The 24,791-nt window shown below is 54.2% G+C and overlaps 1 protein-coding gene across 5 annotated transcripts in view; it reads right to left on the bottom strand.

The window, feature by feature from the left end:
- Positions 1-24,791, bottom strand: part of IQSEC3 (IQ motif and Sec7 domain 3) — an 89,565-nt gene that overhangs the window by 20,707 nt on the left and 44,067 nt on the right. For 4 of the 5 annotated variants that reach the window (XM_018048643.1, XM_018048644.1, XM_018048645.1 and 1 more), the window contains exons 3-5: positions 21,113-21,386; positions 12,624-13,738; positions 10,559-10,720 (exon numbers count right to left, since the gene is read on the bottom strand). In XM_018048643.1, the coding sequence (XP_017904132.1) occupies positions 10,559-10,720; positions 12,624-13,738; positions 21,113-21,386 (1,551 nt within the window). The remainder of the gene's footprint in view (positions 1-10,558; positions 10,721-12,623; positions 13,739-21,112; positions 21,387-24,791) is intronic. The other variant, XM_018048647.1, reaches the window with a different exon arrangement.

Raw genomic sequence — 24,791 nt, 5'->3', positions numbered from 1 at the left:
GATCATGAGCATCAGGGCAGGAATCTGGGCCCAACTAAGCAGCAGGCGTGACGCCCCCGAGGGCCGCAGAGGCTCCCGCGTGGAGCTGACGTGTCCTTTCCCGCACACACGTGCCACTCGGCTTTTCTCCGTCCTGGTCACCCCACACCTGCCCCATGTTGCCCTGTCTTAGTTCCCATAGGATGCAGAGAGAGGAGGGGGTTTCCTGAACACAGGGGAAAGAAATAGAAGGGTACTATCAGACGATTGACAAATCCAGTTTGTTTGACGATGGTTCCTCTGGTGTTGGGGGAGAATGAATGTACAGGGAAGGGCAGGAGCAATAGAGAAGCAGGGGCTGTCAGGATGCACCTGCAGAGGGCCAGGCGAGAGATGGGGCTAAATCGGAACAAATCGAATGGACCTGGACGGACCAGGCCAGCTCAGAATCTGAGAGACATCCTAAAGGAATAACCGGGGGCGGGGGGGACAAGGATTCATTTGGTTGATCTACAGGGTTCATAAGAGGCCATGTTAAATAACAGTGCACTACGCACAGAGGAGGCTGCTGAGGGCGGGAGTCAGTCCCTGGGCAGCCTTCACCAGGCCACAGGCTGTGTTAGCAACTCTTACAGGAAAGTCAGGGTGTACATCTTCTATGTTTTACCAAGTATTTAATATTTTAAGTTGGCCTGAGTAAATATTTGATAATGTCTGGTTTGAGGAATTCTTCAGATAAAATGTCCCCACACCCAGCATCTCTCTCTTCTCAAAGCTGAAAGTATAAACGTGTTTATTTAGTATAACCTGGACAAAGTACTCCAGTGGGTCTGAAGCAAAGACCACGCATCCTGAATTCTCAGTAGCCCAGGAGGCTCTTCCTGAGATCGGCGCCTCTGTTCCCGCCCACTCTGGTCACCTGCCTCTCCCTGCCTCAGGGCTCCGCCCACCTCTCCCCTCCCCACGGCCTCTGCTGAGGTTCAGGGTCTCAGCATCTCACCACAACTGTGACTTCAGTAGCCTCTGGACCAGCCTCCATGCCTCCAAACCATCTTCCGGAAGAACACTTCTAGGACATTGACGGCCCTGTCACTCACTCCTCTGCTTACAATTTTTCCAAGGCTTCCCACACCCCCTGTGTGAAACCCGAGTTCCCCAGCAAAGCACAGCCCTGGTGACTCCCAGTTGCCCCGCCCCTGCGGTATCCTGGCTCTGTCCTGCAGCCTCGCTCTCCAATCATTGTGTGTTCATTCACCCAGGCTGCTCCTTCGTCCTGCAGCCCACCCCCGACCTCCAGGTCTGCGTCTAGATGTCCATCTCTCAAGGAGAGTCTTCCTCGACCTCCGTGGTTCCTCTGCTGTGTCTCCCACCAGGCCACACGCTCCCAGATCTCCAGAGTCGATTTCTGCATTCCTAGCAGATATCTGAACTCAATAAACATTCCTGGGGTGGATGAATGAGCGAGTGACAGGACCAACCTGGAGAACGACTGGGGCCATGAGCTGGAGAAGAGGTCAGCTGGAGAAGGAGCCCTGTGGCTGGGGCCTTGACCTGTCCCAGATCAGCTGGACCTGACCTCTGGACACGGCTGCCAAGGGAAGGGCTGGTGGATTCCAGACCGTGGGCAGTGAAGCAGCGTGGAATGCACACACTTCCCATTGTTCGGCTGCCTTTGCAGGCCGGGGAGTGATGAGAACCTGGCCAGCTGGCCCTGATGAGGCTGCTCCCAGGGAGATGTCTGGACCTGCCTGGCAAGGTGCTGCTAACAGGGGGTAATCCTGGTGGTGCTCCCACTTGGGTCGGGGAAAGCGGGGGAGGTGCCCTCCTTGCAAGGGCTGGGAAGCATAAACACAGACGCTCCCTGCATCTGTATAAACAGGTACAACCTTGCATAAAATTGCTCGTTAGCACTGATCCATGCATGGCGTCAGTCTGCGTTGCAGGAAAACGAAGCGTCGTACACAACTGTGATCAAAATGAATGTTGTCATCTCCACTACTTTTTTTTTTTTAACGACAGCAAGACAGTGTCTGGCAGACAAAGGCACTGGATGAGAGCTGAGAATAGGTGATGATGGCAGCAGGGATGTTTAATTGGTCAGAAGAGACTGTGAAGCCCTGGAAGCTGAGGCTGGGCTGAGGCTGGGAGAGGTGTATGCTGCCCACATGGGACTCTGCTCCAGGCAGAGCCGGGCCAGTTTCAAGATTAGGATGGAAAACGAAACCACCCACCACCACGAGCTGGAGGGACCCGGGTGTTATTTCTGCAGTTCTTGTCTCATACAATTCAATTAAAAATATCCCCATCCGCCACAGAGTTATTTTCGTTAGTCGGAACTGATAACATGCCTAACAAAGGTCAGGGCCTTCCGCAAAAGGGTGACGTGGCCGACAAAACAAAGCTGGAGGAGGCTGACACAGGAGGGCCTGCCAGGGTCCCTGGTGACGACACAGCAACAACGAAAATCCCGTTTGAGGGCCTCAGAGGGGATGGCTGCTGACGCACCTTGAACCTGCCCCACAGATCGGGAGTCGGTGAGGAGGCTGAGGCCACTTTCCTTTTGCTGCGCTGGCAGCCCCACCTGGTGGTTCTCAAACTGGAGGGCTCACCAGAACCACCTGGCAGGCTGATCAGCAAGCAGGAGGCTGGGCACCACCGCAGGGTTTCTGATTCCGGGGCTCTGGGCTAGAGTATGAGAACTGACATTGCTAACAAGTTCTCAGGGGCTGCTGCTGTTTGAGACTCGTGCTCTGTGCTGATGACAGGGGTGGGTCGGGAAGAGGTCAGGCTCTTGATGTCAGGCACCCTTGGGTTTGAATCTTAGGCTTTCCTGGTAGCTCAGTTGGTAAAGAATCCATCTGCAATGCTGGAGACCCCAGTTCAATTTCTCAGTCGGGAAGATCCCCTGGAGAAGGGATACGCTACCCACTTCGGTCTTCTTGGGCTTCCCTTGTGGCTCAGCTGGTAAAGAATCTGCCTGCAATGCGGAAGACCTGGGTTCAGTCCCTTAGTCGGGAAGATCCCCTGGAGGAGGGCATGGGAACAGCAACCCAGTCCAGTATTCTTGCCTGGAGAAGCCCCATGGATAGAGGAGCCTGGTGGGCTATAGTCCAAGGGGTCACAAAGAGTTGGATACTACTGAGCAAATTTCACTTCACTTCACTTCCACCATATGACTATTAGGTTCTAGTCACTTAGCCTCACTGGGCCTCACTTTTCTCATCTCTAGAACAGAGCTAACCCTGTAACACCTAGTTACAGGTAATCCCTGCAACCTACCAGTGGGCAGGTGGGGTTATGGGTTTTAGAAGAGACGATGTATGTAAAGCTCTCAGTTTATAACAGAGTATAAGAAACAAAGAGTTCCCGACTTGCAGTTGCCAAGGGGTGGGGGAGGGAGGGATAGACTGGGAGTTTAGGGTTGGTAGTCACAACCATTACATTTAGAATGGATAACCAACGAGGTCCTACTGTATAGCACAGGGAATTATGCTCAATATCCCGTGACAAACCATAATGGAAAAGGATTTATAAAAGAATGTCTATATAAGTGAGTCACCGTGCTGTACAGCAAAGACTGGTACAACATTGTAAATCAACTGTACTTCAATAAAAGCATACACGTGTGTGTATGTGTTTAGTTGCTCAGTCGTGTCCCACTCTTTGTGCCGCTGTGGACTGTAGCCTGCCAGTCTCCTCTGTCCATGGGATTTCCCAGGCGAGAATACTGGAGTGGGTTGCCACATCCTCCTCCAGGGGATCTTCCCAACCCAGGGGTCGAACCCAGGTCTCCCACATAGCAGGCAGTTTCTTTACCATCTGAGCCACCAGGGAAACCTATATATATATATATATATATATATATATATATCTGGTGACTCAGACGGTATATGTATATATGCACAAATACATTTTTAAAAAGGAAATGAGAGTTCTCGTTAGGGACCAAATCAGAGCTGATGTGCCTGGTGGTTAAGCAGATCTGAAGTTTCTGCTAGCAGAGCTATAAACACCCTTGCCATCATCACCAATTAACTCTGCCTGAAAGTCCATCACCAGTTTACAACAGTCCATCAACTGTTTACAACATAGTCCGTCAGACAGAGGAGACCGAGTCGGCTCAGACCGATGGAGGTTTGTGGACCAGTTCCTCAGCTCTGCTTTCTTCCTAGATGAGAGGGCCAGGGCCAGCAAATAAAGGTGCATCAGGGATGGGAGGGGCTTCTCGGGGGGCGCTAGTGGTAAAGAACCCACCTGCCAATGCAGGAGACACAAGAGACGTAGGTTTGATCCCTGGGTTGGGAAGATCCCCTGGAGGAGAGCATGGCAACCCACTCCAGCGTTCTTGCCTGGAGAACACCACGGACTGAGGATCTGGCAGGCTACAGTCCATGGGGTCACATAGAGTCGAACAGACTGAGTGACTTAGCACGCACATGGGAAGAGCACCTGATTTTGGCCAGGGCACTAGACGTTTCTTCTCTCAGGCCTCAGTCCCTGCCCGGGGAAAATGAGGGGGCTGGACTAACTGACCGTCCAAGGCGCTTCTCAGCACCACCATTCACAACTGGGGTCTGACATGCACAGTAGAGACATCTGGACCAGACGCCTGTTGGGATGGAGCAGAAGGCAGGAAGGTGCAGAGCTAAGGGCTCAGGCTGTGGACCATTCTGCCCGGCTTCAGATCTCAGCGGCTGCTCAGCTCTGTGCGCAAGCAACCCACCTTCTCTGGTACTCAGTTCCTTGACTGGGTGCAGACTCCAGCATTCGCCTCACAGCGCTGCTGGGAAGAAAAAATGTGGCTCTGCACATAAGGTTCTTGGAACCATGCCTGCTGGCACACGATATACATTTGACACACGTGAGCTGCCCACTCTCTCACAGATGGCCCTCCTGAGAAACCCCAGGGCGGGTGTGACACCCAGGATGCCCCTCCAGGAAGTCCCCTTGCACTGAGTAGCCAGTGTCAGCCACCCCTGAGTTATCACACAGGATTGAGAGAGACCCCTCTGGAGCTAGGACAGGAGGGCTCAGGAAAGGAGTGGGCGCTGGGTTTATTCATTTTTTTATAAAAGCCCAATCTCCATGCACCTGTGACCAAGCCAAAGGCAGTCTCAACTCTGGACTTGGAGTTCATTCCACTCTTGAACTTGGAGCTCCAGGGTCTCCATGTACAGGAGTGAGTGATTCTGAAATGCCAGTGACTGTTAACTGTTAAGGAGACTCTCTCATCCGTGTGTGTGTGTGTGTGTGTGTGTGTGTGTGTGTGTGTGTGTGTGTGTGTTTGTGTGTGTGTATAGGCAAGGGTGGAGAAAAGGGCACTGGAGAGGTGAGGGCTCAAGGTCATAAAACCCTGACACCCCTGTTAGAAGAGACCTTCTCCTTCCATCCCTCTGAGTGGGAACAGCATCAAGTTTTCAGAGCCACACAAAGCCACCTATCCATGTCTGCCCCAGCCTCTCTCCATCCCCCTCCAGACCCACCAGGGTGGGCATGGGTGCCAGCCTGCTCTCCCCTTGCCTGTGGATCTCCTAAGCAGCAAGACAACCCATCAGAAGCTACACGCAGACAACGCCCAGGACCTTCTGGAGTCGGCCCTTCCCAGCAAAGAGAGGCCAGCGCCTTCCAGCCTGTTGAGTTTGACAGACAATCTGTCTTCATTTCTGAGTGTCCCCGAAGAAGAACAAATCTGTTACACGCTGGCCAACACATTTCCACGGAAATGAAATAATGAAATCTGACTGAAACGTCCTACTCCAGTATCTAACAGAACGGAGCAGACGCAGTGCAAGAAGGAATCCCCCAGGGAAACTTTCTCTCCCACTCTGCCCCCCGGGACTGCTCAATCCCCAAACTGCCCCCTCTGCATCTCTGTGGAACGGACAGATGCCATCCACGTGCGTGGCGATCACACGAGCCAGGAGGGTGGCCGCTGAAAACCCACATGCAACAGCCCCCCCATCCACTGGCCTTCAAACCTGCTGAAGCGAACACTTCAGGAAGGAAATAGAGCAGAGCCAAATTTCCCAGCCATGTGAAAACGGAGAGGGAAGCACTTTCAGCCCCCCAAGAATTCCGACCCCCACTGCCCTCCGGCTCCCACTGCCCTTCCTTCTCAACATCAGCGGGGGGCTTCCTCCAGGCTCGGGGTGGCTCCTCCCTTCCCCAGCAGTGGGACTGAGACCTGCCCTGAGGAGTCTGAGGTTTCCCTGTGTTAGGGGAGGGGCCATGGGGGAGTGAGGAGCGAGGAGGTCTAATGCCCTGGGCTTCTTTTTATGCCCTGTGGTTTTAAATAGAAAATACAGTAACAGAAATAGCTGACATTTTAAAAGAATTTACTAAGCATCAGGCACCGAGTTAAGCACTTCATATCCATTTTAAAATTTAATTCATATGACTGGTTCTATTATCCCCATTTGACAAACGACAAACTTGAGGCTGGTTTCTCCTAAAAAAAAGAGAGAGCCAAAACCCAAAACCTTCCCAGGTAAACACGGGAATGGACATGGCCCTTTGAGCTCAGAATGTCTTCTATTATTATTCAGTAAAGCCTGGTTGGACACATCCCTTCTTGGAATGGGGCTTCCATGGACTAGCACAGAAAGGGATGTAAAGAGAGGTCAGCTTTTAACAGCACCGAGGGCCTGATTCTGGAGGCAAATATCAGCACCTCTGTGATGCTCAAATGCAGATCAGCGTCAGGGGCAGATTCTATCTGGTGCGGGGGCCCCTCCTCTCACCCTGTCCGCCCTCCTCCCAGGCCCTCTCCCTCCCCGCCTCTCCCCTTCCAGTCTGGCTGTATCTTGGAGAGTGCGGTGGCTTGGGCTGTCTCAGTCTCCAAGGGGAGGGGTGATTTATGTCTTTTATTCAGCAAACAGCTTTGTATGGAATGGATGCGATGGGCTGAATGTCACGGGTGGGGGCAGGGAGCAGTGCAGAATCCCAGTGAAGCCTTCCTGGCCAGGACAGAACCAAAACGGCACTGGGTGACGGTCGCTTATGTGTTTCCTCTTGTGGGGGGAAGAAAGGGGCAGGGGATGCTGGCTTGAGCAGCAGGGAGATGCCAGAACTCCCTGTGCCTGGCTGCCCCGCCAGTGCCTGCCTCTTCCTGCCTCTCCGTCCTCTTGTCCTCTCCGGGCACCTTGCAGGGGACAAACCAGGCATCCGGGTGATGCAGACTTGGGGGAGGAGCTGCCACGTGCTGGCTGAGTGTGCCAGGGCCTCGGAGCCCAGGGTCTGCATGGCTGCAGAACAAAGCACGTGGGGTGGGGAGCATTCACTGGGGCGGGGGGCATTCACTGGGGCAGAATCCGGGCTCGGCTCTGCTCTCCACCCTCCCCAAGCCCACAGTGCCCACTGGAGGCTCCTGGGCCCTTCGCCTCTCTTTCCACATTCCTCCTCTCATCTCTTCCTGTTGACACCTGGGTCTGTATCTTCCCTGAAGCCATTCCTGTTCTTCCCCTTACTATACACACACACACACACACACACACATTGGATACCCAGCTCAGCCTTGGTTCCCTACATATAGTAGGCACTCAATATTTGGTGAATGAGTGGTGAATGGCCATCCTGTTCCCCTGAGTGCCCCTCTGGGTGGCTCTGGCATGGTGACAAAGCACACTTTAGGGCAGAAGATCCTGCATGATGCCAAGGTGTTAAAAGCACACTAAGGATTGGGGAAGATGATAGATTCACCGGCGGTGCTTGGAGGGATCCAAGCTCACACAGCCCAGCCCACTCTCTTTGCAGGTGAGGAAGCTGAGGCCTGGAGCGGAAGTGACGTGCAAAAGCTAGAGCCTGTTAGAAGCAGAGCAGGAGTCAGAGCTGGCCTCTCAGGTCCAGCCATTTCTCCTCTCTCCCCACTGCCCCATCATCTAAGCCTGAGCCCATCCAGCAGCCAGCCCAGTCCCCAGCCCTGTGTCCCTCCCGCATAGCAGCTGGTCTGAGTCTCCAGCCCACACACTCAGTCTCCCGGGGAGGATGGGCAATTAAGTTTTCCATGTGCTGCTCAGCACAACCTGGGCTGGAGAAAAAATCATGTGTTCCCTGAAGTGCAGGCTGGGGGTTGGGAGGAGCTGAGAGGGGGTGGGTAGGGGGATGGGAAGCAGGTTAGAATTCTGGGGCCAGGCCACATGAGAACCGGAAAGGTGGAAGAGAACAGACGAGGCAGTCAGGGCCTGGAAGTGAAGCTGCCAGCGCTGCCCCAGAGTAGAGGCACAAAGCCGGGTTGCCCCCCAGGTCGTGGGGCAGCTAGAAAGAATGAAGCCATCGGATGTAGCAGCTCCACTTGCTCTTCAGTGGAAAGGGGACAAAGGCAAATGAAAAGGCTGGAGAGATGAACCAGAAGGAAAACAGGAGAGAAAGAGACAGGAAACTGGCTCTTTCTCCTCTTGCGCAGTTCCTCAAAGCGTCCCCTGAGGGGGAAGGGAAGCAAGTGCATCTGTGGGTTTGGGCACCAGGAGGGACAACCAACGGTCCAGAGCCACCGAGTCAGAGAGAGGAGAGGGCCATCAGGGATCTCAGCGTCCCTCGGATGGGTCCCCCCTCCCTCTCTTCTGACTGCACTCAGGTCACATCTACCCCATCGTGGATTTAGGAAGGTGAACGGGATTCCTAAGGCCAGCTGACCTCCCCTCGTAGCCCAACGCCTCCACTCTCTGGGTATGGAAACACAGGCCATGGCCGGAGGGCAGGGGCTGTCCCAAGACACAGCACCAAGGCTGCTCCACAAACAGAAGCCAAGTCAGGACTTCCCTGGGGGTTCAGCGGCTGACTCGGAGCCCCCAGTGCAGAGAGCCAGGGTTCGATCCCTAGTCAGGGAACTAGATTCCATATGCTGCAACTAAGAGTTCACAGGAAATGAAGTGAAGTGAAATTCGCTCAGTCATGTCCAACTCTGTGCAACCCCATGGACTATACATACAGTCCATAGAATTCTCCAGGCCAGAATACTGGAGTGGATCACCTTTCCCTTCTCCAGAGGATCTTCCCAAGCCAAGGATTGAACCCAGGCCTACTGCATTGCAGGCGGATTCTTTACCAGCTGAGCCACCAGGGAAGCCCAAGAGTTCGCATGCCAAAACTAAAGATCTTGCATGTCATGACTAAGATCCAGCACAGCCAAATAAATAAATGTTTCTTTAAAAAAAAAAAAAGAAGCCAGGTCTCTAGCTCCCACCCCAGGAATACTGACAGTGACCCTCTTGCTTCTAAACTTGGAGCAGGAGCCCTAGCCCTCTGTGGTGGGCCTTTGCTGCTCCAAGAACAAGTATAGGAGGAGGGGGTTCTCCCAGGACCCCTGGGGAAACACTTCTGCTGAGTGTGCCCAAGGACAAGGGGGTGGGAGAGAAGTGGGTGACTACAGAGGGGTGACTTTGGAGAGAAAGTGAGTTCAGGGAGCCAGCAGAAGAGAGGAGGAGCATGGAGAGAGTCAGGAGGGGAGGCAGGGGTCCAGGGCAGACTTCACAGGGCCTCACCCCCTCTTTGGAGAGGCGAGGGGGACCTTGGAGAGGGGAGGCAGGGGTCCAGGGCAGACTTCACAGGGCCTCACCCCCTCTTTGGAGAGGCGAGGGGGACCTTGGAGAGGGGAGGCAGGGGTCCAGGGCAGACTTCACAGGGCCTCACCCCCTCTTTGGAGAGGCGAGGTGGCTCCAAGGTCCTGCTCCTGAGCCCCAGGAAATCTGCCCCTGCTGTGAGGCTCACCTACTTACCCACAGCATCATACCCACGAAGTTGAGCTTGAACCAAGGCAGCCTCTTTGCTCCCCACCAAATACCTCATCTATTGGACTTTAAAACAATTTTTTGATTGTGTGATCTTGGTGGTCAATCTATCTTTACGCAATCTTAGTTTCTGGTGGCTCAGTGGTAAAGAATCTGCCTGCCAAGCAGAAGACAGGGGTTCGATCCCTGGGTTGGGAAGATCCCCTGGAGAAGAAAATGGCAACCCACTCCACTATTCTCGCCTGGAAAATCCCATGGGCAGAGGAGTCTGGCAGGCTACAGTCTGTAGGATCTCAAAAGAGTCGGACATGACTTAGCGACATGACTTACACAACATCAAACGTACTTTCTGGCTCTAAAAACCCTAACCCCTTCCTTTCCTGCCCCATGGTTCCTCCACTATATGAAGCAGACGCTCAGGAGCTGGGGGGCTGGACAGGCAGCAGGCGATGCTGAGGGGTCAGTCCCCCAGGAGGAGATGGCTCTGCACTGACACAGCCCTCTTCCAGTTTCACTCTCTTGCCTTTTAGTCTCCCTGGACTATTTCTGTGCTAGCCCCACCCCCAGCCCCATCCTCATCCCCAGTGCCTGTGGGAGGAGCACCCTGGCTCAGTAAGCTGCACGATAACTGCAGGGGAAGCAAGTGATTGGCTAAGGATCATGGGGCTCCTGGCTCCTTTGACCAATCAGGAAGCCCCTAGGACTGGAGCCAGTACTTCTGGGAATCCACCCAGACTAAAGAGGTCCTGTCTTGCCCTGTGTTCTTCCCTAGCTGAGGTCCCAGGCCATCCAGGAGATCCTGGAGTGTAGAGTGGGCTAGGAGGGCAGGGCAGAGCCCGGAGGCGGGCACTCACTCGAGCACATCGCGGTTGAACTGCTTCTTGCTGTTGCCCAGGAACTCGCCGATCATCTGGCGGCTCAGGCCCTTACGCTGGAGCAGGAAATGGGCCACTCCAATGGGGGTGTCGGGGATGAAGCCTCGAGAGATCAAGAACTGGATGCCCTTGTCTGGGTTTCTGGGGTGGGGTGGAGAAAAGAAGTAGAGAGTGAAGCAAGACAGTCCGTGACTCCTTTCCTCCCTTTCTTCCAGCCCAGGGAACCCAGAAGTGCCCGGAGGTAACCAGGTGGAATTCCCAGGAAATGCCACTATTCCTTCTGCTGCAGAGGGCCTCCCTTTCTGAAGGCTCTCTCCGAGCATGCTTCTGAACCTCCCCACCCAGGACAGAGGATGGTGCGGGGCTGGGGAGGGCTGGTCAAAGTGGGTTCCAGAGCAGGTAGAGGGGCATCCTTTCTGTCTTCAAGCCTCAGTCCCACTGGATCTGATCTTCAGGCCTCCAAGCCCTCCCCCCACCTGTATCCTGCTTTCTCTACTCAGGATCCACGCTGGAACCAGGAGGAGGGTGGATTGGGACACAGAGGTGGGATCTCATGCCACATCCCTCTTCCCTGTGCATTGTAGACACAAGAAAGGCCCTGCTACCCAGGGATTACTTTCCCAGGCTGGAGTCTCTGTGCGTGGGTGTGGGTGTGGGTGTGGGTGCTGGGATTTAAGGTAAATGTGTTCCCAGCCTGGTCTGCAAATCCCTGCTGCTCCCTGAGCTGGGTGTTACTGGTCCAGGAGAAGATAAGGACAGAAATAGAGGGTAAGCCTTTAGACCCGTTTATAGCAGGCTGACATTTTCAGGACAACCAAGCATGTGACTGTTTTTCTAGCAACTCACGTTTATTGAATTTCACAAAAGTATCAGCCCACGACACACTGAGTAAAAACCCAAGCTGATCCTTCAGTACACATCATTTGAGAAGCACTGCCTTGTGGGGTCCAGGCATCTGTGTGGGCCTGGGGAAGCAGGGCTTAGGCTACACTCGTCCCAGTGGCTGCCTGATATAGAAGAAAGAGCACTGGGCTGGGAGGCAGGCAGCTATGACTTCACCCAGCTATGCCGCTTACTAGCTGCTTCACAGCGCTCAGCTCACCTCACTGTGTGAGCCCGATTCCTGTTCTATAAAATGGCAATAATAATGCTCTCTCTAAAAATTTGAAGTTTGCAAACATTTTATCTCAGGCAAGCTACTGAATATAAGCTTGAGGCCAGAGGATGTGTGTTGCTCATCTATGTGGTTTCTGGACTGAGCACTCCAAAAATTGTTGTGGAATGAGCAAACGAACACACAGGTGAATGGTTTCTGCTTAGTCTTCACTGACAGGTGGGAGAGATGCTGTGTTTTCCAGTTCAGGTCTGTGAAGGAAGGGGTGAGTGGAGGGTGGAGATGAGTAGGTGTACTTGAAATCTCCCTAGGAAGGGTATGTGTGTTTCCTCTGCTTGCCACCAGCTGTATACCTCTTGGTAGCGAGGAAAGTCTGGCTGGAGGCTCTGAGCTACAGCGGCCATTCATATCTCTGTGTCCACACCCCTGCTCTCTTCTGCTCCATTTCCACTTGCATCATCCTCCCCGCCTGTCCCCCACCCCCCGGCCCCTCTCCTGTTCCTTGCGCTAGGTCTCTGCTCCCCTGACCTTTCCTCTTTTCACCACTGTTTTTCTTCTCCCATCATCAACCCCACGGGGCTCATGTTCCCGGTTTCCCCAACTTCATGTCCCACCTGAGGGATTCCTGCTCCATCCCTACATATTTACCTAATGCTGCATTTTCTTGTAAATATCTCACTTTTCAAAGCCTTGCTTCTTCCAGCAGTACTAGTGGTTAAAGCATAGGTTTGAGGTGTTTTAGCCCTAGTCCTTAAAGTAAATTCATACCAATTAAAAATAAAGTGTGTGTCCCCCACAGTATCTCAAGGAGCAGGTGTGGCCCCCAGGCCCCAGGGGAGGACCCTGGGTCCATGCGGTCCATTCCCAGGAACCTCGCTCATCGGTAAGCGCAGGTGCCCCCTTTCCCCCCACCCCCCAACCCCGGCTTACATGTTGAAGAGGTTGAGGCCAATGCGGTACAGCCGCTTACGCAGGGTGTCGGTGGACAGCGTGGGTGACTTGCAGCTCGCCGGGTTCTCGCAGTGGTAGCGTGGCAAGCTCAGGATCATGGCCTGCAGGGCTTCCTTGGAGGCAGAGGCCGACGCTTCGGAGCCCGACTTGGCTGATTTGGTGGACGTGCTGCTGCTGCTCAGCTGCTCTGAGTTGTCCCCGGCCTCGAGTTCGGCCTCGGTCCCTTTCGCCGCCTCCTCGGTCTCCTCTTCCTCCTCCTCCTCCATCACAGGCCCCGCGGCCACCGGCGAGCTGGCGCGCAGGGCCCCGTCGGCCTCCCGCTCTGCGCTCCGGTCCTCAGCGGGCGCGGCCCCCTGGCTGGCACTGGGGGCCTCGGGGCCCTCCGGGGCCTCCTGTGCTCTGGCCTCGCCCTCCTCGGCCTTAACCACCGTGGAATCTGTGGGGACCGGGGCCGTCTGCGCGCCCAGGCAGTTGGCCACCGACAGGGCCGTGGAGGAGGAGACAGAGATGTTCTGGCTGGCGATCTGCACTGTGACGTCCCGGAAGGCCATCATGAGGGTGCTGCCGTGGCCCTGGGGCGGACTGGGGGGCTCAGTGGGCTCGGCCCCGGCCCCCAGTGAGGCGCCCTCGGACTCCCGCGCCTCGCCCTCCAGGCTCGGCGGTCCCGCGCCCGCGTGCAGGGCCCGGTGGATCTGGTAAGCGCCGCTCTCCTGCAGGGAGCACATGGTCTTGAGGCTCCAGGTGCTGAGGGCGTCGTCGATGGACTTGGCCAGGGATTGCACCTGCTCGGTGAAGGAGTCCTCCAGCTCGGTGAGCGTGCCCGCAAAGGTGGGCGGCAGGGAGGGCGAGCGCACCAGCGGCAGCCCCGCGAGGCCGCAGCCCTCCAGGAGCGCCCTCTCGGCCGCCAGGCTCTCCGCCGTGGGCGCGCGCGTCTTGCGCAGGGAGATGCGCCGTGGCAGGCGGCTCTCCAGCAGAGAGTTGCGGATCTTCTCAAAGTTCTTGCTGAGCTGGTACTGGCGGAAGGCGGTTTGGATGGTGCAAGCGGCGCGCCGGGACACCAGGTGGCCCCCGTACTTGTGTTCTAGCATTTCAATCTGCAGTGAGGAGAGGCGTGGGAGCGCGGTTAGGGAAAGGATGGGACAGCGCTTTCGGAGACCAGGGCAGGGCGTGACCTGGCTGACCCTTGGCGGGGGTCTGGGAGGGCACAACTAGGCCGGCACTGAGGGGCCAGAGTCTGGAAACTCTGTGCGGTGGCCTCAAATGCTGCCAAGACCCCTAAAGGTGTGGGGTGTAGGATTGGATTCTGGGGTTGGGGATACCCATGCAAGGGTGGGGCAATGATAGTAGGTGATTATTTCCATATATTCACATATGGAAGTATTTATCTCTGAAATGCGTGGTATCTTGAATTTGTATTAAAATATTTCATCAAGAAAAGCAGAAGGGTTAGATGAAACAATATTAATTGAAACTGGGTGATGGTTAAATGGGAGTTTATTATACTATTCTTTCTACTTTTGTGTATATTTTAAATAATAGAAAAATGAAGATTAAATAGAAAGGGTAAAAAAACATTGCTGCTACTCCTGTTCACCTGCTTTCTTTCTCAGTATTCATGTCACAAATTGGGGTCATTTCCTGTTTCTGGGAGCCGCATAAGCGTTGGGATTGGGGTTTGAGTATCTCTGTGTTCCCAGTACCGAGCCCAAGGGCTGGCACATGATAGAGCTCAGTAAATGTGAATTTAGTAAAAAGACAGATGGGTGATGGAGGGATATTTCAACAGTGGGAGATCCTCCAGCTACCACGTTCTTCAATTCAGCTCACCTCGGTTCCCAACAATGGGAGCTGTTCCGATCGGGGCAGGGCTTGGTGGGGATGATGGGGAGGTAGGGTAGGGGATGCTGCCTCATCTGGTGGGTCTGAACCCAGGAAAACTTCAGGCACCGGCCAGTCTGCCTTCCTCCTCTCACCTCAGCTCTCTCCCTACTCCGTGATCTTGTCTCTCCTTGGGTGGCTAAGCACTCACTTTTTCTCCCTTATCAAAAATCTCTCTGGGGAAAGGACTAGAAAAACATTCTCTTTGAGGTGTGAATGACCAAGAGGGGTTAGCGATGGTTCTTCCTGGACATTTTTTTGCATTTAAACAACAGACAAAGACTGGATGAAGGGGATGGGCAAAATGGTAGCACTGTGGGGGGTTCCATCAGTCCTTAGGAAAGCTTAGGAAGTGAGAAAGTATTCCTGGGCTCTGAAACTGTGTCCTGTTGCTAGTCATGCGCCGTACACTCCACTTACAGAGTGACATTCCTGAACTAACAATCAGGACTGGTGGCTGGGGTCGACAGCTCAAGGCAAGACCATTAGCCCTCCAACGTCCCCCAGGATCACAGAGAGGTAGGGTACGGACAGAAAGGCCAAATTCCATCCCCCAGTACATGGAACCCTTCGACCTGCTTCCTAATCTCACCATAGCGTTCCTCAGTCTGATGATCTCACCGTCTCTTGCATTCTTTGTAAGCTTTCTTCATCCGCTAGTCCCTTCTACTTGCATTTCCAGCCTCCAGCCTAGCTTTGGGCCCTTTCCACCAGCCTGCAGACCCTCCTAAGTCACCCAGACTGGATCATGACCCTGCTTGACTCCCTCGTTCTGGGGCACTAGCCCACTCTCTATTTTCTACTAAACCTACAGGCAGACTCCCCTACCTCCTGTGCCTCAATATGCAAGCGAATGCCGAACCACTGGCCAGCCCTGTGTGCCCTGGCTCCTTGCAACTGCCTCTTGCTCCCACCAGACTTCTGACTCTCCAAAGGATCACCTCAAAGTGAACTTTAATCACTAAATCCCAACCTCAACTCCCTCGCTCCCCAATTTTTCTGCAGCTTTGATACTTTATCCCTTGAAACTCTGTCCTCAGCCTTCCTGACCCAGTCTATCTTGATTTTCCTGTCTCCCTATAGCTCCCAGATCCTGTATTCTGACCACAGGGTCCCTAACCATGCCAGTGATGAGTCATATGCGTGCCCTCTTCCATTCTCCAGGCACATCTTCATGATTTTCCTATGCTGGACATCTTCCTGACTTCCATGTGGGAAGTCTTTAGAGCAGCCCTGGTAGCTGATAATTAACAGCTAATGAAGAGGGAACTGTCTTGGGCAGAGCCCCCATGGCAACTCTATATAGATATCTCTGGGGCTAATATCCTCTCACCTCTTGTTTGAGAACCTTGTCTTCTTCCATCATGACTTCACTGCACTGTGATAGGTGAACAGCAAGCCCATGGGGAAACACCCAGCCCAGACCCACCTCTTCCCTGCTGGCTGACCTTGGACAAGTTTCTTAACATCTCTGAATCTGTTTTCTTGTCTGTTAAATGGAGATAATCCTGCTGACTCTGTGATTTCATTCTGTGGTGAGAATTCTTATTTCATATGGTACCTGACACACAGTAGGTCAAAGCTCAATAAGTGGTGGCAATTTGATGGTGAAGTGTTGATTCTGTGACTTTCAAATCTCCATGCCTAGACTCAACTCAAGACCTACATTTCCAACCGTCCATTGCTCCCTTTCCCCGAAAGGAACCGGCTCTCAGTGATACCCTTAGTCACGTCACAGCACCCCAGCTCCAAGGCTGTCCAGTCTGAGGACCTGGCACTTGTCCCTGGGTCCTCCTTTGCCTTATCCTGTGAGTCTGTCAAGCGCAAAGTCCTATAGCGCAGCCCCTCCATACCTTCTGCCATCACTCTGAACTTTCCACCAGACTGTCACCACGTGGGGCACCCCGGACGCCCCCCTTGGACACTCTGGTGGCGCCCGGTTGCTTCCCTGCTTCCTCCTCCAGCACCATCCACCTTGCGTTACATCCCCCTGAGCAGTGTACCCAGAGAGCAGGATAAACACAGGTCTTTCAGTCGCTGGAGATCCTTGCCCTAAATAAATATAAACACCCTGTCCTAGCAGGTCTGGGGCTCAGCAGCCTGGCCCTGCCCACCCCGGCCCCTCCTACTACAGGAGATCCACTGCTCACATGCCAGCCCCACCTCCTGCCCCTGCCCGCACCCCCACATACTAGGCTTTCCTGCCCCAGCACTTGCTCAGCCTCCCCACCTCCACAGCTCCCTACAACCCCCAACCCCCCACACCCCTTCCCACACTGTCACCCCCTCTCCACCCTCAGCTCCCACCTCACCCTCTCCTCCAGGCAAAAACTTTCTCCCTTTCTTTCAGTGTCCCTCCCCCAGGAAGCCTCCCAGTCCCCCAACCAGAACGGGTCTCCCTGCCCTGAGTCCCTGGAGAAGGCTGCCTCCTGCTTCTCTGACACTCAGTTTCCCCGCTAATCTGGGTGGTGCCCGTCTAACTCAGGCTCCTCCCTCCCTCCCCCAGACCCCTCCTAGAGCAGAAACTCCTGGAGGCCCTGATGTGTCCTCACTGTCCCCTCCACTGGTGGCCTCAGCCCAGAGCCTGGCCCGGAGCCACTGCTCCTGATGGCTTCTGAATTCAGTCCTGAAATCATCACCTTTTGTTCCCATCATGTCATACAGCTGGCTTCCCCTCATCCCAGCCTCATGCCTGCTACCCGCCCCCAGTCCCCTGCCCCCATAGGCAGGACATCATTCTCTGTGGCCACCGCCATCCTGACCTGTGACTAGGGCTTCATCAGCGTTGGCACCCTGAACTGAACTCAACCAGGGGAATGCTGTGCAGGCTGTCTTCTAGATCTGGGCTTGGAGCCAAAGTCTGCACCACTCCAGCCCCCGCCCCATGTGTATTCCCCTTCCCCATACCCACAGGCCTGGGGGACACTACAGTGCCCCTTGTTAGCAGCAGCGCCCCAGCCAGGCCCTCTCGCCTGGAATTCTGGACTGGCTGATGGAGCAGGCCAGGCAGGTTGGTGAACTGAGAGAATAAGCACTGTCCAGGATCCCTTCCAGCCCCAAAACTACAGGATGTGAGTGACTCGTGAGGACCACAGGAGCAGAATACTAAATCCCAGATCTCAAAAAAACCTGAGATGGAGTCAGGCCCTGACCCAGGCTTCATGCCCCTCTCCATCCCCTTCAGGTCACTGAGCTGTTACCTCCCTCTCTTCACCTTTTGAGCATCTTCTCACGCCAGGTGCTGTGTGGGCATCAGGGATATAGTGATGGACATCTTGGCCCTGCCTTCAGGGGGAAGCCAAGCAAACAGGACTGGTGATCCAGGGCTGGAGGGCCATGTCGGGGAGCACCGGAGTGCCCTGGGGACACTGAGAAGGGGCCTCCACCACAGCCTCGGGAGAGCTGCGGTGGAGAAGGAAGGCACAGGGAAGTCCTGAAGCGAGGGAAGGAGTGAGTGCGGACCAGTGCAGGAGCGGGGGGCAGGGCATAGAAATGCTAGCGACTGAGGCAAAGGGCTATAGGCGGCAACCAAGGCCCAGAGAAGGGAAGGAACCTGTCCAAGGTCACGCAGTTCATCTGCACAAGAGAGAGCTGTGGCGTTCCATCTTTTGTAAACATGCACCGTGTTTTCAGTCACTCTGCCCCAACTCCTCGATCACTTTTTGCCAGTGTTCTTGCCTAGAGAATCCCATGGACAGAGGAGCCTGGCAGGCTACAGTCCATGGGGTTGCAAATAGCCAGACACAACTGAGCGACTAACACTCCCACCCCTAGTCTGTGCTTGGCCTGGAGGGTTCCCTGGGCCAGAGGAGGGGGGCCATTCCCCAGGACAGGAGGACCCGGCTGCACCCCTACCAGCCCTCATCTTTCCTGCCCCACTTCTGCCCTCCTGTCATGCAAGCCCATCTACTAGAACTACACCCACGTGAAAAAGGTCCACGGTGCCTGCTAGAACCCCACACGACTCTCCACAGCCCCTAGTCAGTGAGAATTAAACTAATTCCCTGCCCAGGCCAAGGCACGTTTCTTTTGGTGTTACTAACAGGTCACTCCTTCAATTGAATGGTAATCTCTTCAGGGAGCAGGGAGGGACCATGTTTTTTTCTTTTAGGTATCCCACTTCCTCATTGCTTTGCTCATCAGAGTTATTTAAAATATATTCACTCGATGAGCTCTTACTCTGTCCAAGACCCTCTGCTGGATGCCAGGCGATGGGTGTACAGATGAACAGAAGATGGTCTCTGTCCTCAGGGAACGGAGAGGACACTCTCATCTGGCCAGCTGACCACCCCATCACACTGTGCCTCTCCAGACAGGCTGCCTCCCGGCCCCTGCTTGGGCATTCCCTACCCCAGAAGCAGGACCTGCTACATTTTTAGCAGCTCTTATTGTTAGTTAAGCGAAAAAAAAAAAAAAGCAATAAAAAAAGAAAATAAAACCTTCCTCTCCTTTAAGTTTAATGCACTAGTACCACTATTTTTATTTTGTTTTTTAGAAAATATTTTATTTTTTGGTCCCGGCATGTGGGATCACTGTTCCCCAGGGATCAAACCCATGCCCCCTACATTGGAAGCAGGGAGACTTAAAGGCTGGACTGCCAGACAAGTACCACTATTTTTACCTGGAATGATAGAAAATAATCTGATCCAGCTAATTCACATTCAGCTCTTCCATGTTTAAAACTAGTCTTCATCTCTACAATTTCCCCATGTAACCCTGTGGATGGGTGTGTGCTAAGTCACTTCAGTAGTGTCTGACTCTTTGCGACTGTAGCCCCATGGACTGTAGCCCCCAGGTCCTCTGTCCTTTGGATTCTCCAGGCAAGAATACTGGAGTGAGTTGCCATGTCTTTCTCCATCATATGACCCCAGCCAATTTGTTTTCTCTTTTGGAAGAACCTCAGCACCTCAGGGTTCTCTCGTTGCCTCTTAAAAGAAGCCCCTAGAACCAGACAGCCTGGCTGGTACCCAGTGCAGCTCCAGGCAGCTGCCTCCTTTCTGTTGCTGTTCAGTTGCTCAGTCATGTCTGACTCTCAGCGACCACATGGACTGCAGCACACCAGGCTCCTCTCACTGGGGGTTTTATCTACATGTCTGTGAAGGCCTCTGGGCCCACTTCTCTGGCAGCGGCTTCACTGGCTGTTGATTTATCTTGAGCTTGAAGTCAACTCAAGCCCTAAGGCCTCTTGCCCAGGACGAAGCTTGCTCGTTTTGTAACAGTGCTGTGGAATTTTCTAAGCTAAGAACAGAACTTGAGATTTTTCCCTCTTTCACTTTACATTTTCCGTTTAACCACATTTCTGTCCTAATCAGATTTTTTAAAATCTGGGATTCTGTTATCAAGGTATTAGCTGTCCCCATTAGGCTCTGTATCAGTCCCTTTCCAGAATGGTTGAATAGGGCAGGAACAAGGACAGTCCCTACTCAATCACCTTGGAATTGGTGCTGATAAAAAAAAACATTGTTTTTTATAATTCCATTTGAGAACACCCACCTGACTATATTGTCAACTAACCCACTTCCTATCCCATCCACATAGATATCACAGGAGATTTTGTAAATACCTTACTAAAAGCCCTGTGGTGCATCATGGGCAGCTGGTCCCTGACCCAGGGTAACAGCCTGGCATCCATGCTCAAAGGAAGGAATGTGTCTGGCTGGGCTCAACTGGGCTCAACCCAGTCTTAGTGACTTCTCTACTAGCTTCGCTTCCAAAACTGTCCATCAGGTTAAGGAATGGTTCTTTAGAACCTACACATTTTAGAGCTAGAAAGGACGTCAGTGATGATTCAAGGTATAATTCCCAGTTTTGCTGATGAGGAAACCAACACCCAGAGTGCTTAACTGGTGTCTCCCAAAGCCACAGAGGAATTGCAACAAGAACACATAGTGAATCCCACACGTGTGGCTCCAAGCTCAACGCTCTTCCTCAAAAATGCTGTCATAAAGTCTGTGTCTAAGCGTTTTCACACACACACACACACACACACACACACACACACACACATTTCCTTTCAGTCCTCTTAATTTTCCACCAAAACAACTGTGCCATTGTCATTTGGGGGGTGTCAATGGGAACCCCATGACTGACTATTTTTCTTGCTGCTTCACAGAATGGAAGATGGAGACCCAGAACCCCTCTGGGCTAATCCCGGGAATCTTTAGTCTACATGGAGGACACCACTGTCTTCAAACCTCATTTGAGCCTGTGTGTGCCTGAGCAAGGAGCTCGCCCCTTGAGTGGGCAGGTAGGCTGGGCGTCTCTTTGGAGCAGGGTTGGGGGTGGGGGCTTCACCTGCCTGGAAGTGTGTGGGCCACTGGGCTTCCTGCAGTGGTAAGAGGGGCAGAGCCCTGGACACACTGCCTGTGGGCTTGGCACTGCACGGGTGACCCCTGCCGCTGGCAAGGCTGGTTGCAAGAAGAGCTGGCTGTAGGGAGGGGCAGTTACCCCTTTCAGCTGGGAGAACTAGCGGTCAAGAGGTGGGCCTGCAGCACAGGCGGCCCAGACAGGGACATCCCTGGGACCCTGGACAGCGCCCAAGTCAGGGCCCTTCACCACCCTTCCCGCCCCGCCTCGGAGGCCCTGGGTACCTGTTTATTCTTTAGGTCAAGGGAGATTTCGTAATCGGAGGCGGCAGGGGCGCGGGAGCAGAGCGCCGTCGCCAGGGCAGGCTGCTGCCGGCCAGGGGAGGCCGCTCGGTGGGGGCCGGCCCGCGGGGAGGCGCCCCCCGCCCCCGGCCGCTCCTCCTCCTCCTGCAGCTGCTGGGCTTGAGCCTTCGGGGCATGGGCACTGGGTCTGCCGGCCACCGCCGCCGCCGCCACGGAGTCCTCCGTGCCCCCACCGGCCTGGGCGCAGGCGCCGTCACTGTGAACGAAAGGCAACGGTGCTCGGTTGGGGGGAGGGGGCGGAGTGCATGTGGGTAAGGGGAGGGGGGCTGGGGCCCTCGGGCAGCTGTGGGCCTGTGGAGGGGCTGGTGGGGGCCTCCGGCAGTCTTCATTAGGGTGGGGCTCTCTGGGTGTGCAAGAACTCCAGGCCAGGAGGAGAGCCTGGGCTTGGGAAGGGTCCCTGAGGGGCAGAGAGAGGGGCCCGGGAACTTGCTTAGAGGTAATATGTGTGCTGTGTTGTGCTTAGTCGCTCAGTCATGTCCGACTCTTTGTGACCCACAGACGGTACTGGCCAGGCTCCTCTGTCCTTGGGGATTCTCCAAGCAAGAAGACTGGAGTGGGTTGCCATGCCCTCCTCCTGGGGATCTTCCCAACCCAGGGATTGAACCCAGGTCTCCCGCATTGCAGGCAGATTCTTTACTGTCTGAGCCACCAGGGAAGCCCAAGGGTAGACTACCTGGTTCCGATCTGGGTCCTGTCTCTTATTAGCTGTTACTTAACAGCTAAGCAGGTTACTTAACCTCACTTCCTGTTTCCCCATCTATAAAATGTTGTTTAGTCACCCAGTCGTGTCCCACTCTTTGCGACCCCATGGACTGCAGCCCGCCCGGCTTCCCTGTCCTCCACTATCTCCTGGAGCTTACTCAAACACAAGTCCATTGAGTCGGTGATGCCATCCAACCATCTCACCCTCTGTCGTCCCCTTCTCTTGCCTTCCATCTTTCCCAGCATCGAGGCCTTTTCCAATGAGTCTGCTCTTAGCATCAGGTATAAAATGGGAATAATAATGGAACCTACCTCACTGGGGTGTTGGAAGGCTTAAGTGAGTTAGAGAGCTCTTAAGGCAGGGTCTGGCTCCTGCTGCCTGCTCAGTGTGTGTCAACTACCATGGTTATCAGTGGTCTGCTTTCCGGCTAGTGGCTTAAGTAGCTGAGAGGAAGCTGACCCCCGCTGAACCAGCTTCGTCTTTTAGATGGCAGACATGAGGCTGGGGGAGGAGTGATGCTTCTAGATGAATTCGCTGCCCCTCCCCAGCCCCTCTCTCTCCGGTGGAACCATGGACAGGAGCCACAGCTGCTGCCCACATGCCACCGTCTGAGACGACACTCAGGCTGCTCCTCTCCCCGGCCAGCCTCCGAGTTCTGCCCCTCCCCCAGGCCCTGTGCATGGAGAGCCCTCTCCAGCATGAAGCCTTCCTGGTGGTTCCAGCTTCCAGGCTCCATCTGCGAGAACCCCAGAGGGTCACCACCTGCCTCACAGAGGAGCATCTCAGCTCACGGTGAGGGCTCCAGTGCAGCCCCCTCCCTTGTGGCTTTGGTCAAGTTGCTTTTTCTCTGAGCCTTGGTTTCCCCATCAGTACATGGGAGGCGCTGGTACCTGCCCTACAGGGTCCCTGGGAGGTGGGAAGGAGTCAGCACGTTGAGAGGTTCGTGCAGTACCTGGCACAGACTGAGTGCTCCAGAAATGTTAACTTCTCTTTCCCCATCTCTCCACCCCACCCCCCATTTCCCACAAGCCTGAGGCTTGTATTCTGTTTGATCCCCTTCCCCCCAGTTGGTGAGGGCTCTGCAAAAACTTGAAGGATGAATTGAAGAGAACCCAAGACCCCTGACACAGCCTCTGCAGTAGACAGGTACCCTAAGGTTATCTAGCCCATCTTTCTCATCTCCTTTTTTCACAGATGAGGAGTGGGGGCCCAGGGAGGTGGACTGGCTCTGGTTGGAGGGCCAGGCAACCTTGGGATTGATTTCTTCCAAGGCTTTTTCCCACGTAAGATGCCCCAAATCGTGCCAGAGGGATTGCTTCCTTTTGCTTCCGCCTAACTTTGAAGCCTCCTAGTGCTAAAATAACCAAGGGTGAAAAGTCTGTCTTCATTCAAGTCCTCCCAGCACTCCCCTGCTCCCCATCCCCGCCCTCAAACACAGATAAAGAAAAGTTCACTGGCTGCCCTAGCAACCAGGAGCCTGACTCCCTGCCTCTGCATAATTCTTTGCTTTGTCATTTTTCCTGTGGCCACCAATCAAGCTGTATAGTTGGATGAGCGCTAAGTACTGGGTTTTTTCACTGGTATCACCAGGAAGTTCTTTGTAAGGTCTAACCTTTCTTGAGATAGAACACGCCCATTCTTCCCGAACGGTCACATGTGCTGTGCTGTGCTCTGTCGCTCAGTCGTGTCAGACTCTTTGCGACCCCAAGGACTGTAGCCCGCCAGGCTCCTCTCTCCATGGGATTCTCCAGGCAAGAGTACTGGAGTGAGTTGCCATGCTCTCCTCCAGGGGATCTTCCCCACCCAGGAATCAAACCAGGGTCTCCTGCGTTGCAGGCGGATTCTTTACCAACTGAGCTACTAGGGAAGCCCCAGCGTCACAAGGAAAAGCCCCAGGGTCACTTTCCTCCCTAGCACAACCTGCCTCCAGGGGGCAGAATGCGCTCTCACCCTGGACTCTGGACTGTCCTTGGTGATGATGCCGAAGGCTTCTTCACCCCAGGTTTTCAAGACGCGTGACATTAGGCCTATATGCATCCAGGGGCCAAGGCCACCCATGGGGGTTTTTCCACACAGGAGATCATAAGATTTGAGTACGGGATGTGAAAGTCTTTGAGAACTTGGGGGACCAAGCAGCTGCTTGGAGGAACACTCCACGCCCAGAGGACCAGAATGATCCATGTGCTGAAGCTCTGCACCGCATCAGGGAAAGGTCACTCATGTGGGGCGCTGGCTTGTGCTTGGAGGGCTTCTAGGTGCCCACCGTGCATGCCTGGTCCTGGCACATCTAGGGTTCCTCGAGGTTCCAGCAACCACCCAGCTGTCCATCATCTCAGCTGCCAGAGTTGACTTCCTAAAGTGCAGATGCTCAAAACCCAGCAGTGAGTTTCTGGTACTGCCAGATATAGTTCAAGGGCGTTCGTGATTTCACCCAAATCTCCTTGCCCAGACTCATCTCCGGAAGTGACCTGGCCACTCTATCTGCTGAGTGTTAGTCGCTCAGTGTTAGTCTGACTCTTCGCAACCCTGTGAACTATAGCCTGCCAGGCTCCTCCGTCTGTGAGATTCTCCAGGCAAGAATACTAGAGTGGGTAGCCATTCCCTTCTCCAGCGGATCTTCCCAACCCAGGGATAACCCAAGTCTCCTGCATTGCAGGCAGATTCTTTACCATCTAAGCCACCTGGAAACTTTCCTCAAATCTGCTGCACCCCCTCAGACCACCATGCCTGTGCCATCGTTTCCTCCTGCCTAAAATGCCTTATCCTTTCTCTGCCTTGACAACTCTTTCAGAACTCTTTCATTGTTCCAGGAAGAGTCCGCCCTCCAATGTGCTCCAGTGGTTCTTGGCACTTGCCTCTATTTCATAACTGACCACTCTGTCCCTGATTCACTGATGT

Source organism: Capra hircus, chromosome 5 (assembly GCF_001704415.2).
Source record: "Capra hircus breed San Clemente chromosome 5, ASM170441v1, whole genome shotgun sequence".
Taxonomy (NCBI): domain Eukaryota; kingdom Metazoa; phylum Chordata; class Mammalia; order Artiodactyla; family Bovidae; genus Capra; species Capra hircus.
The sequence above is the reverse complement of the archived record's forward strand: the minus strand, read 5'-3'. Positions and strand labels throughout refer to the sequence as shown.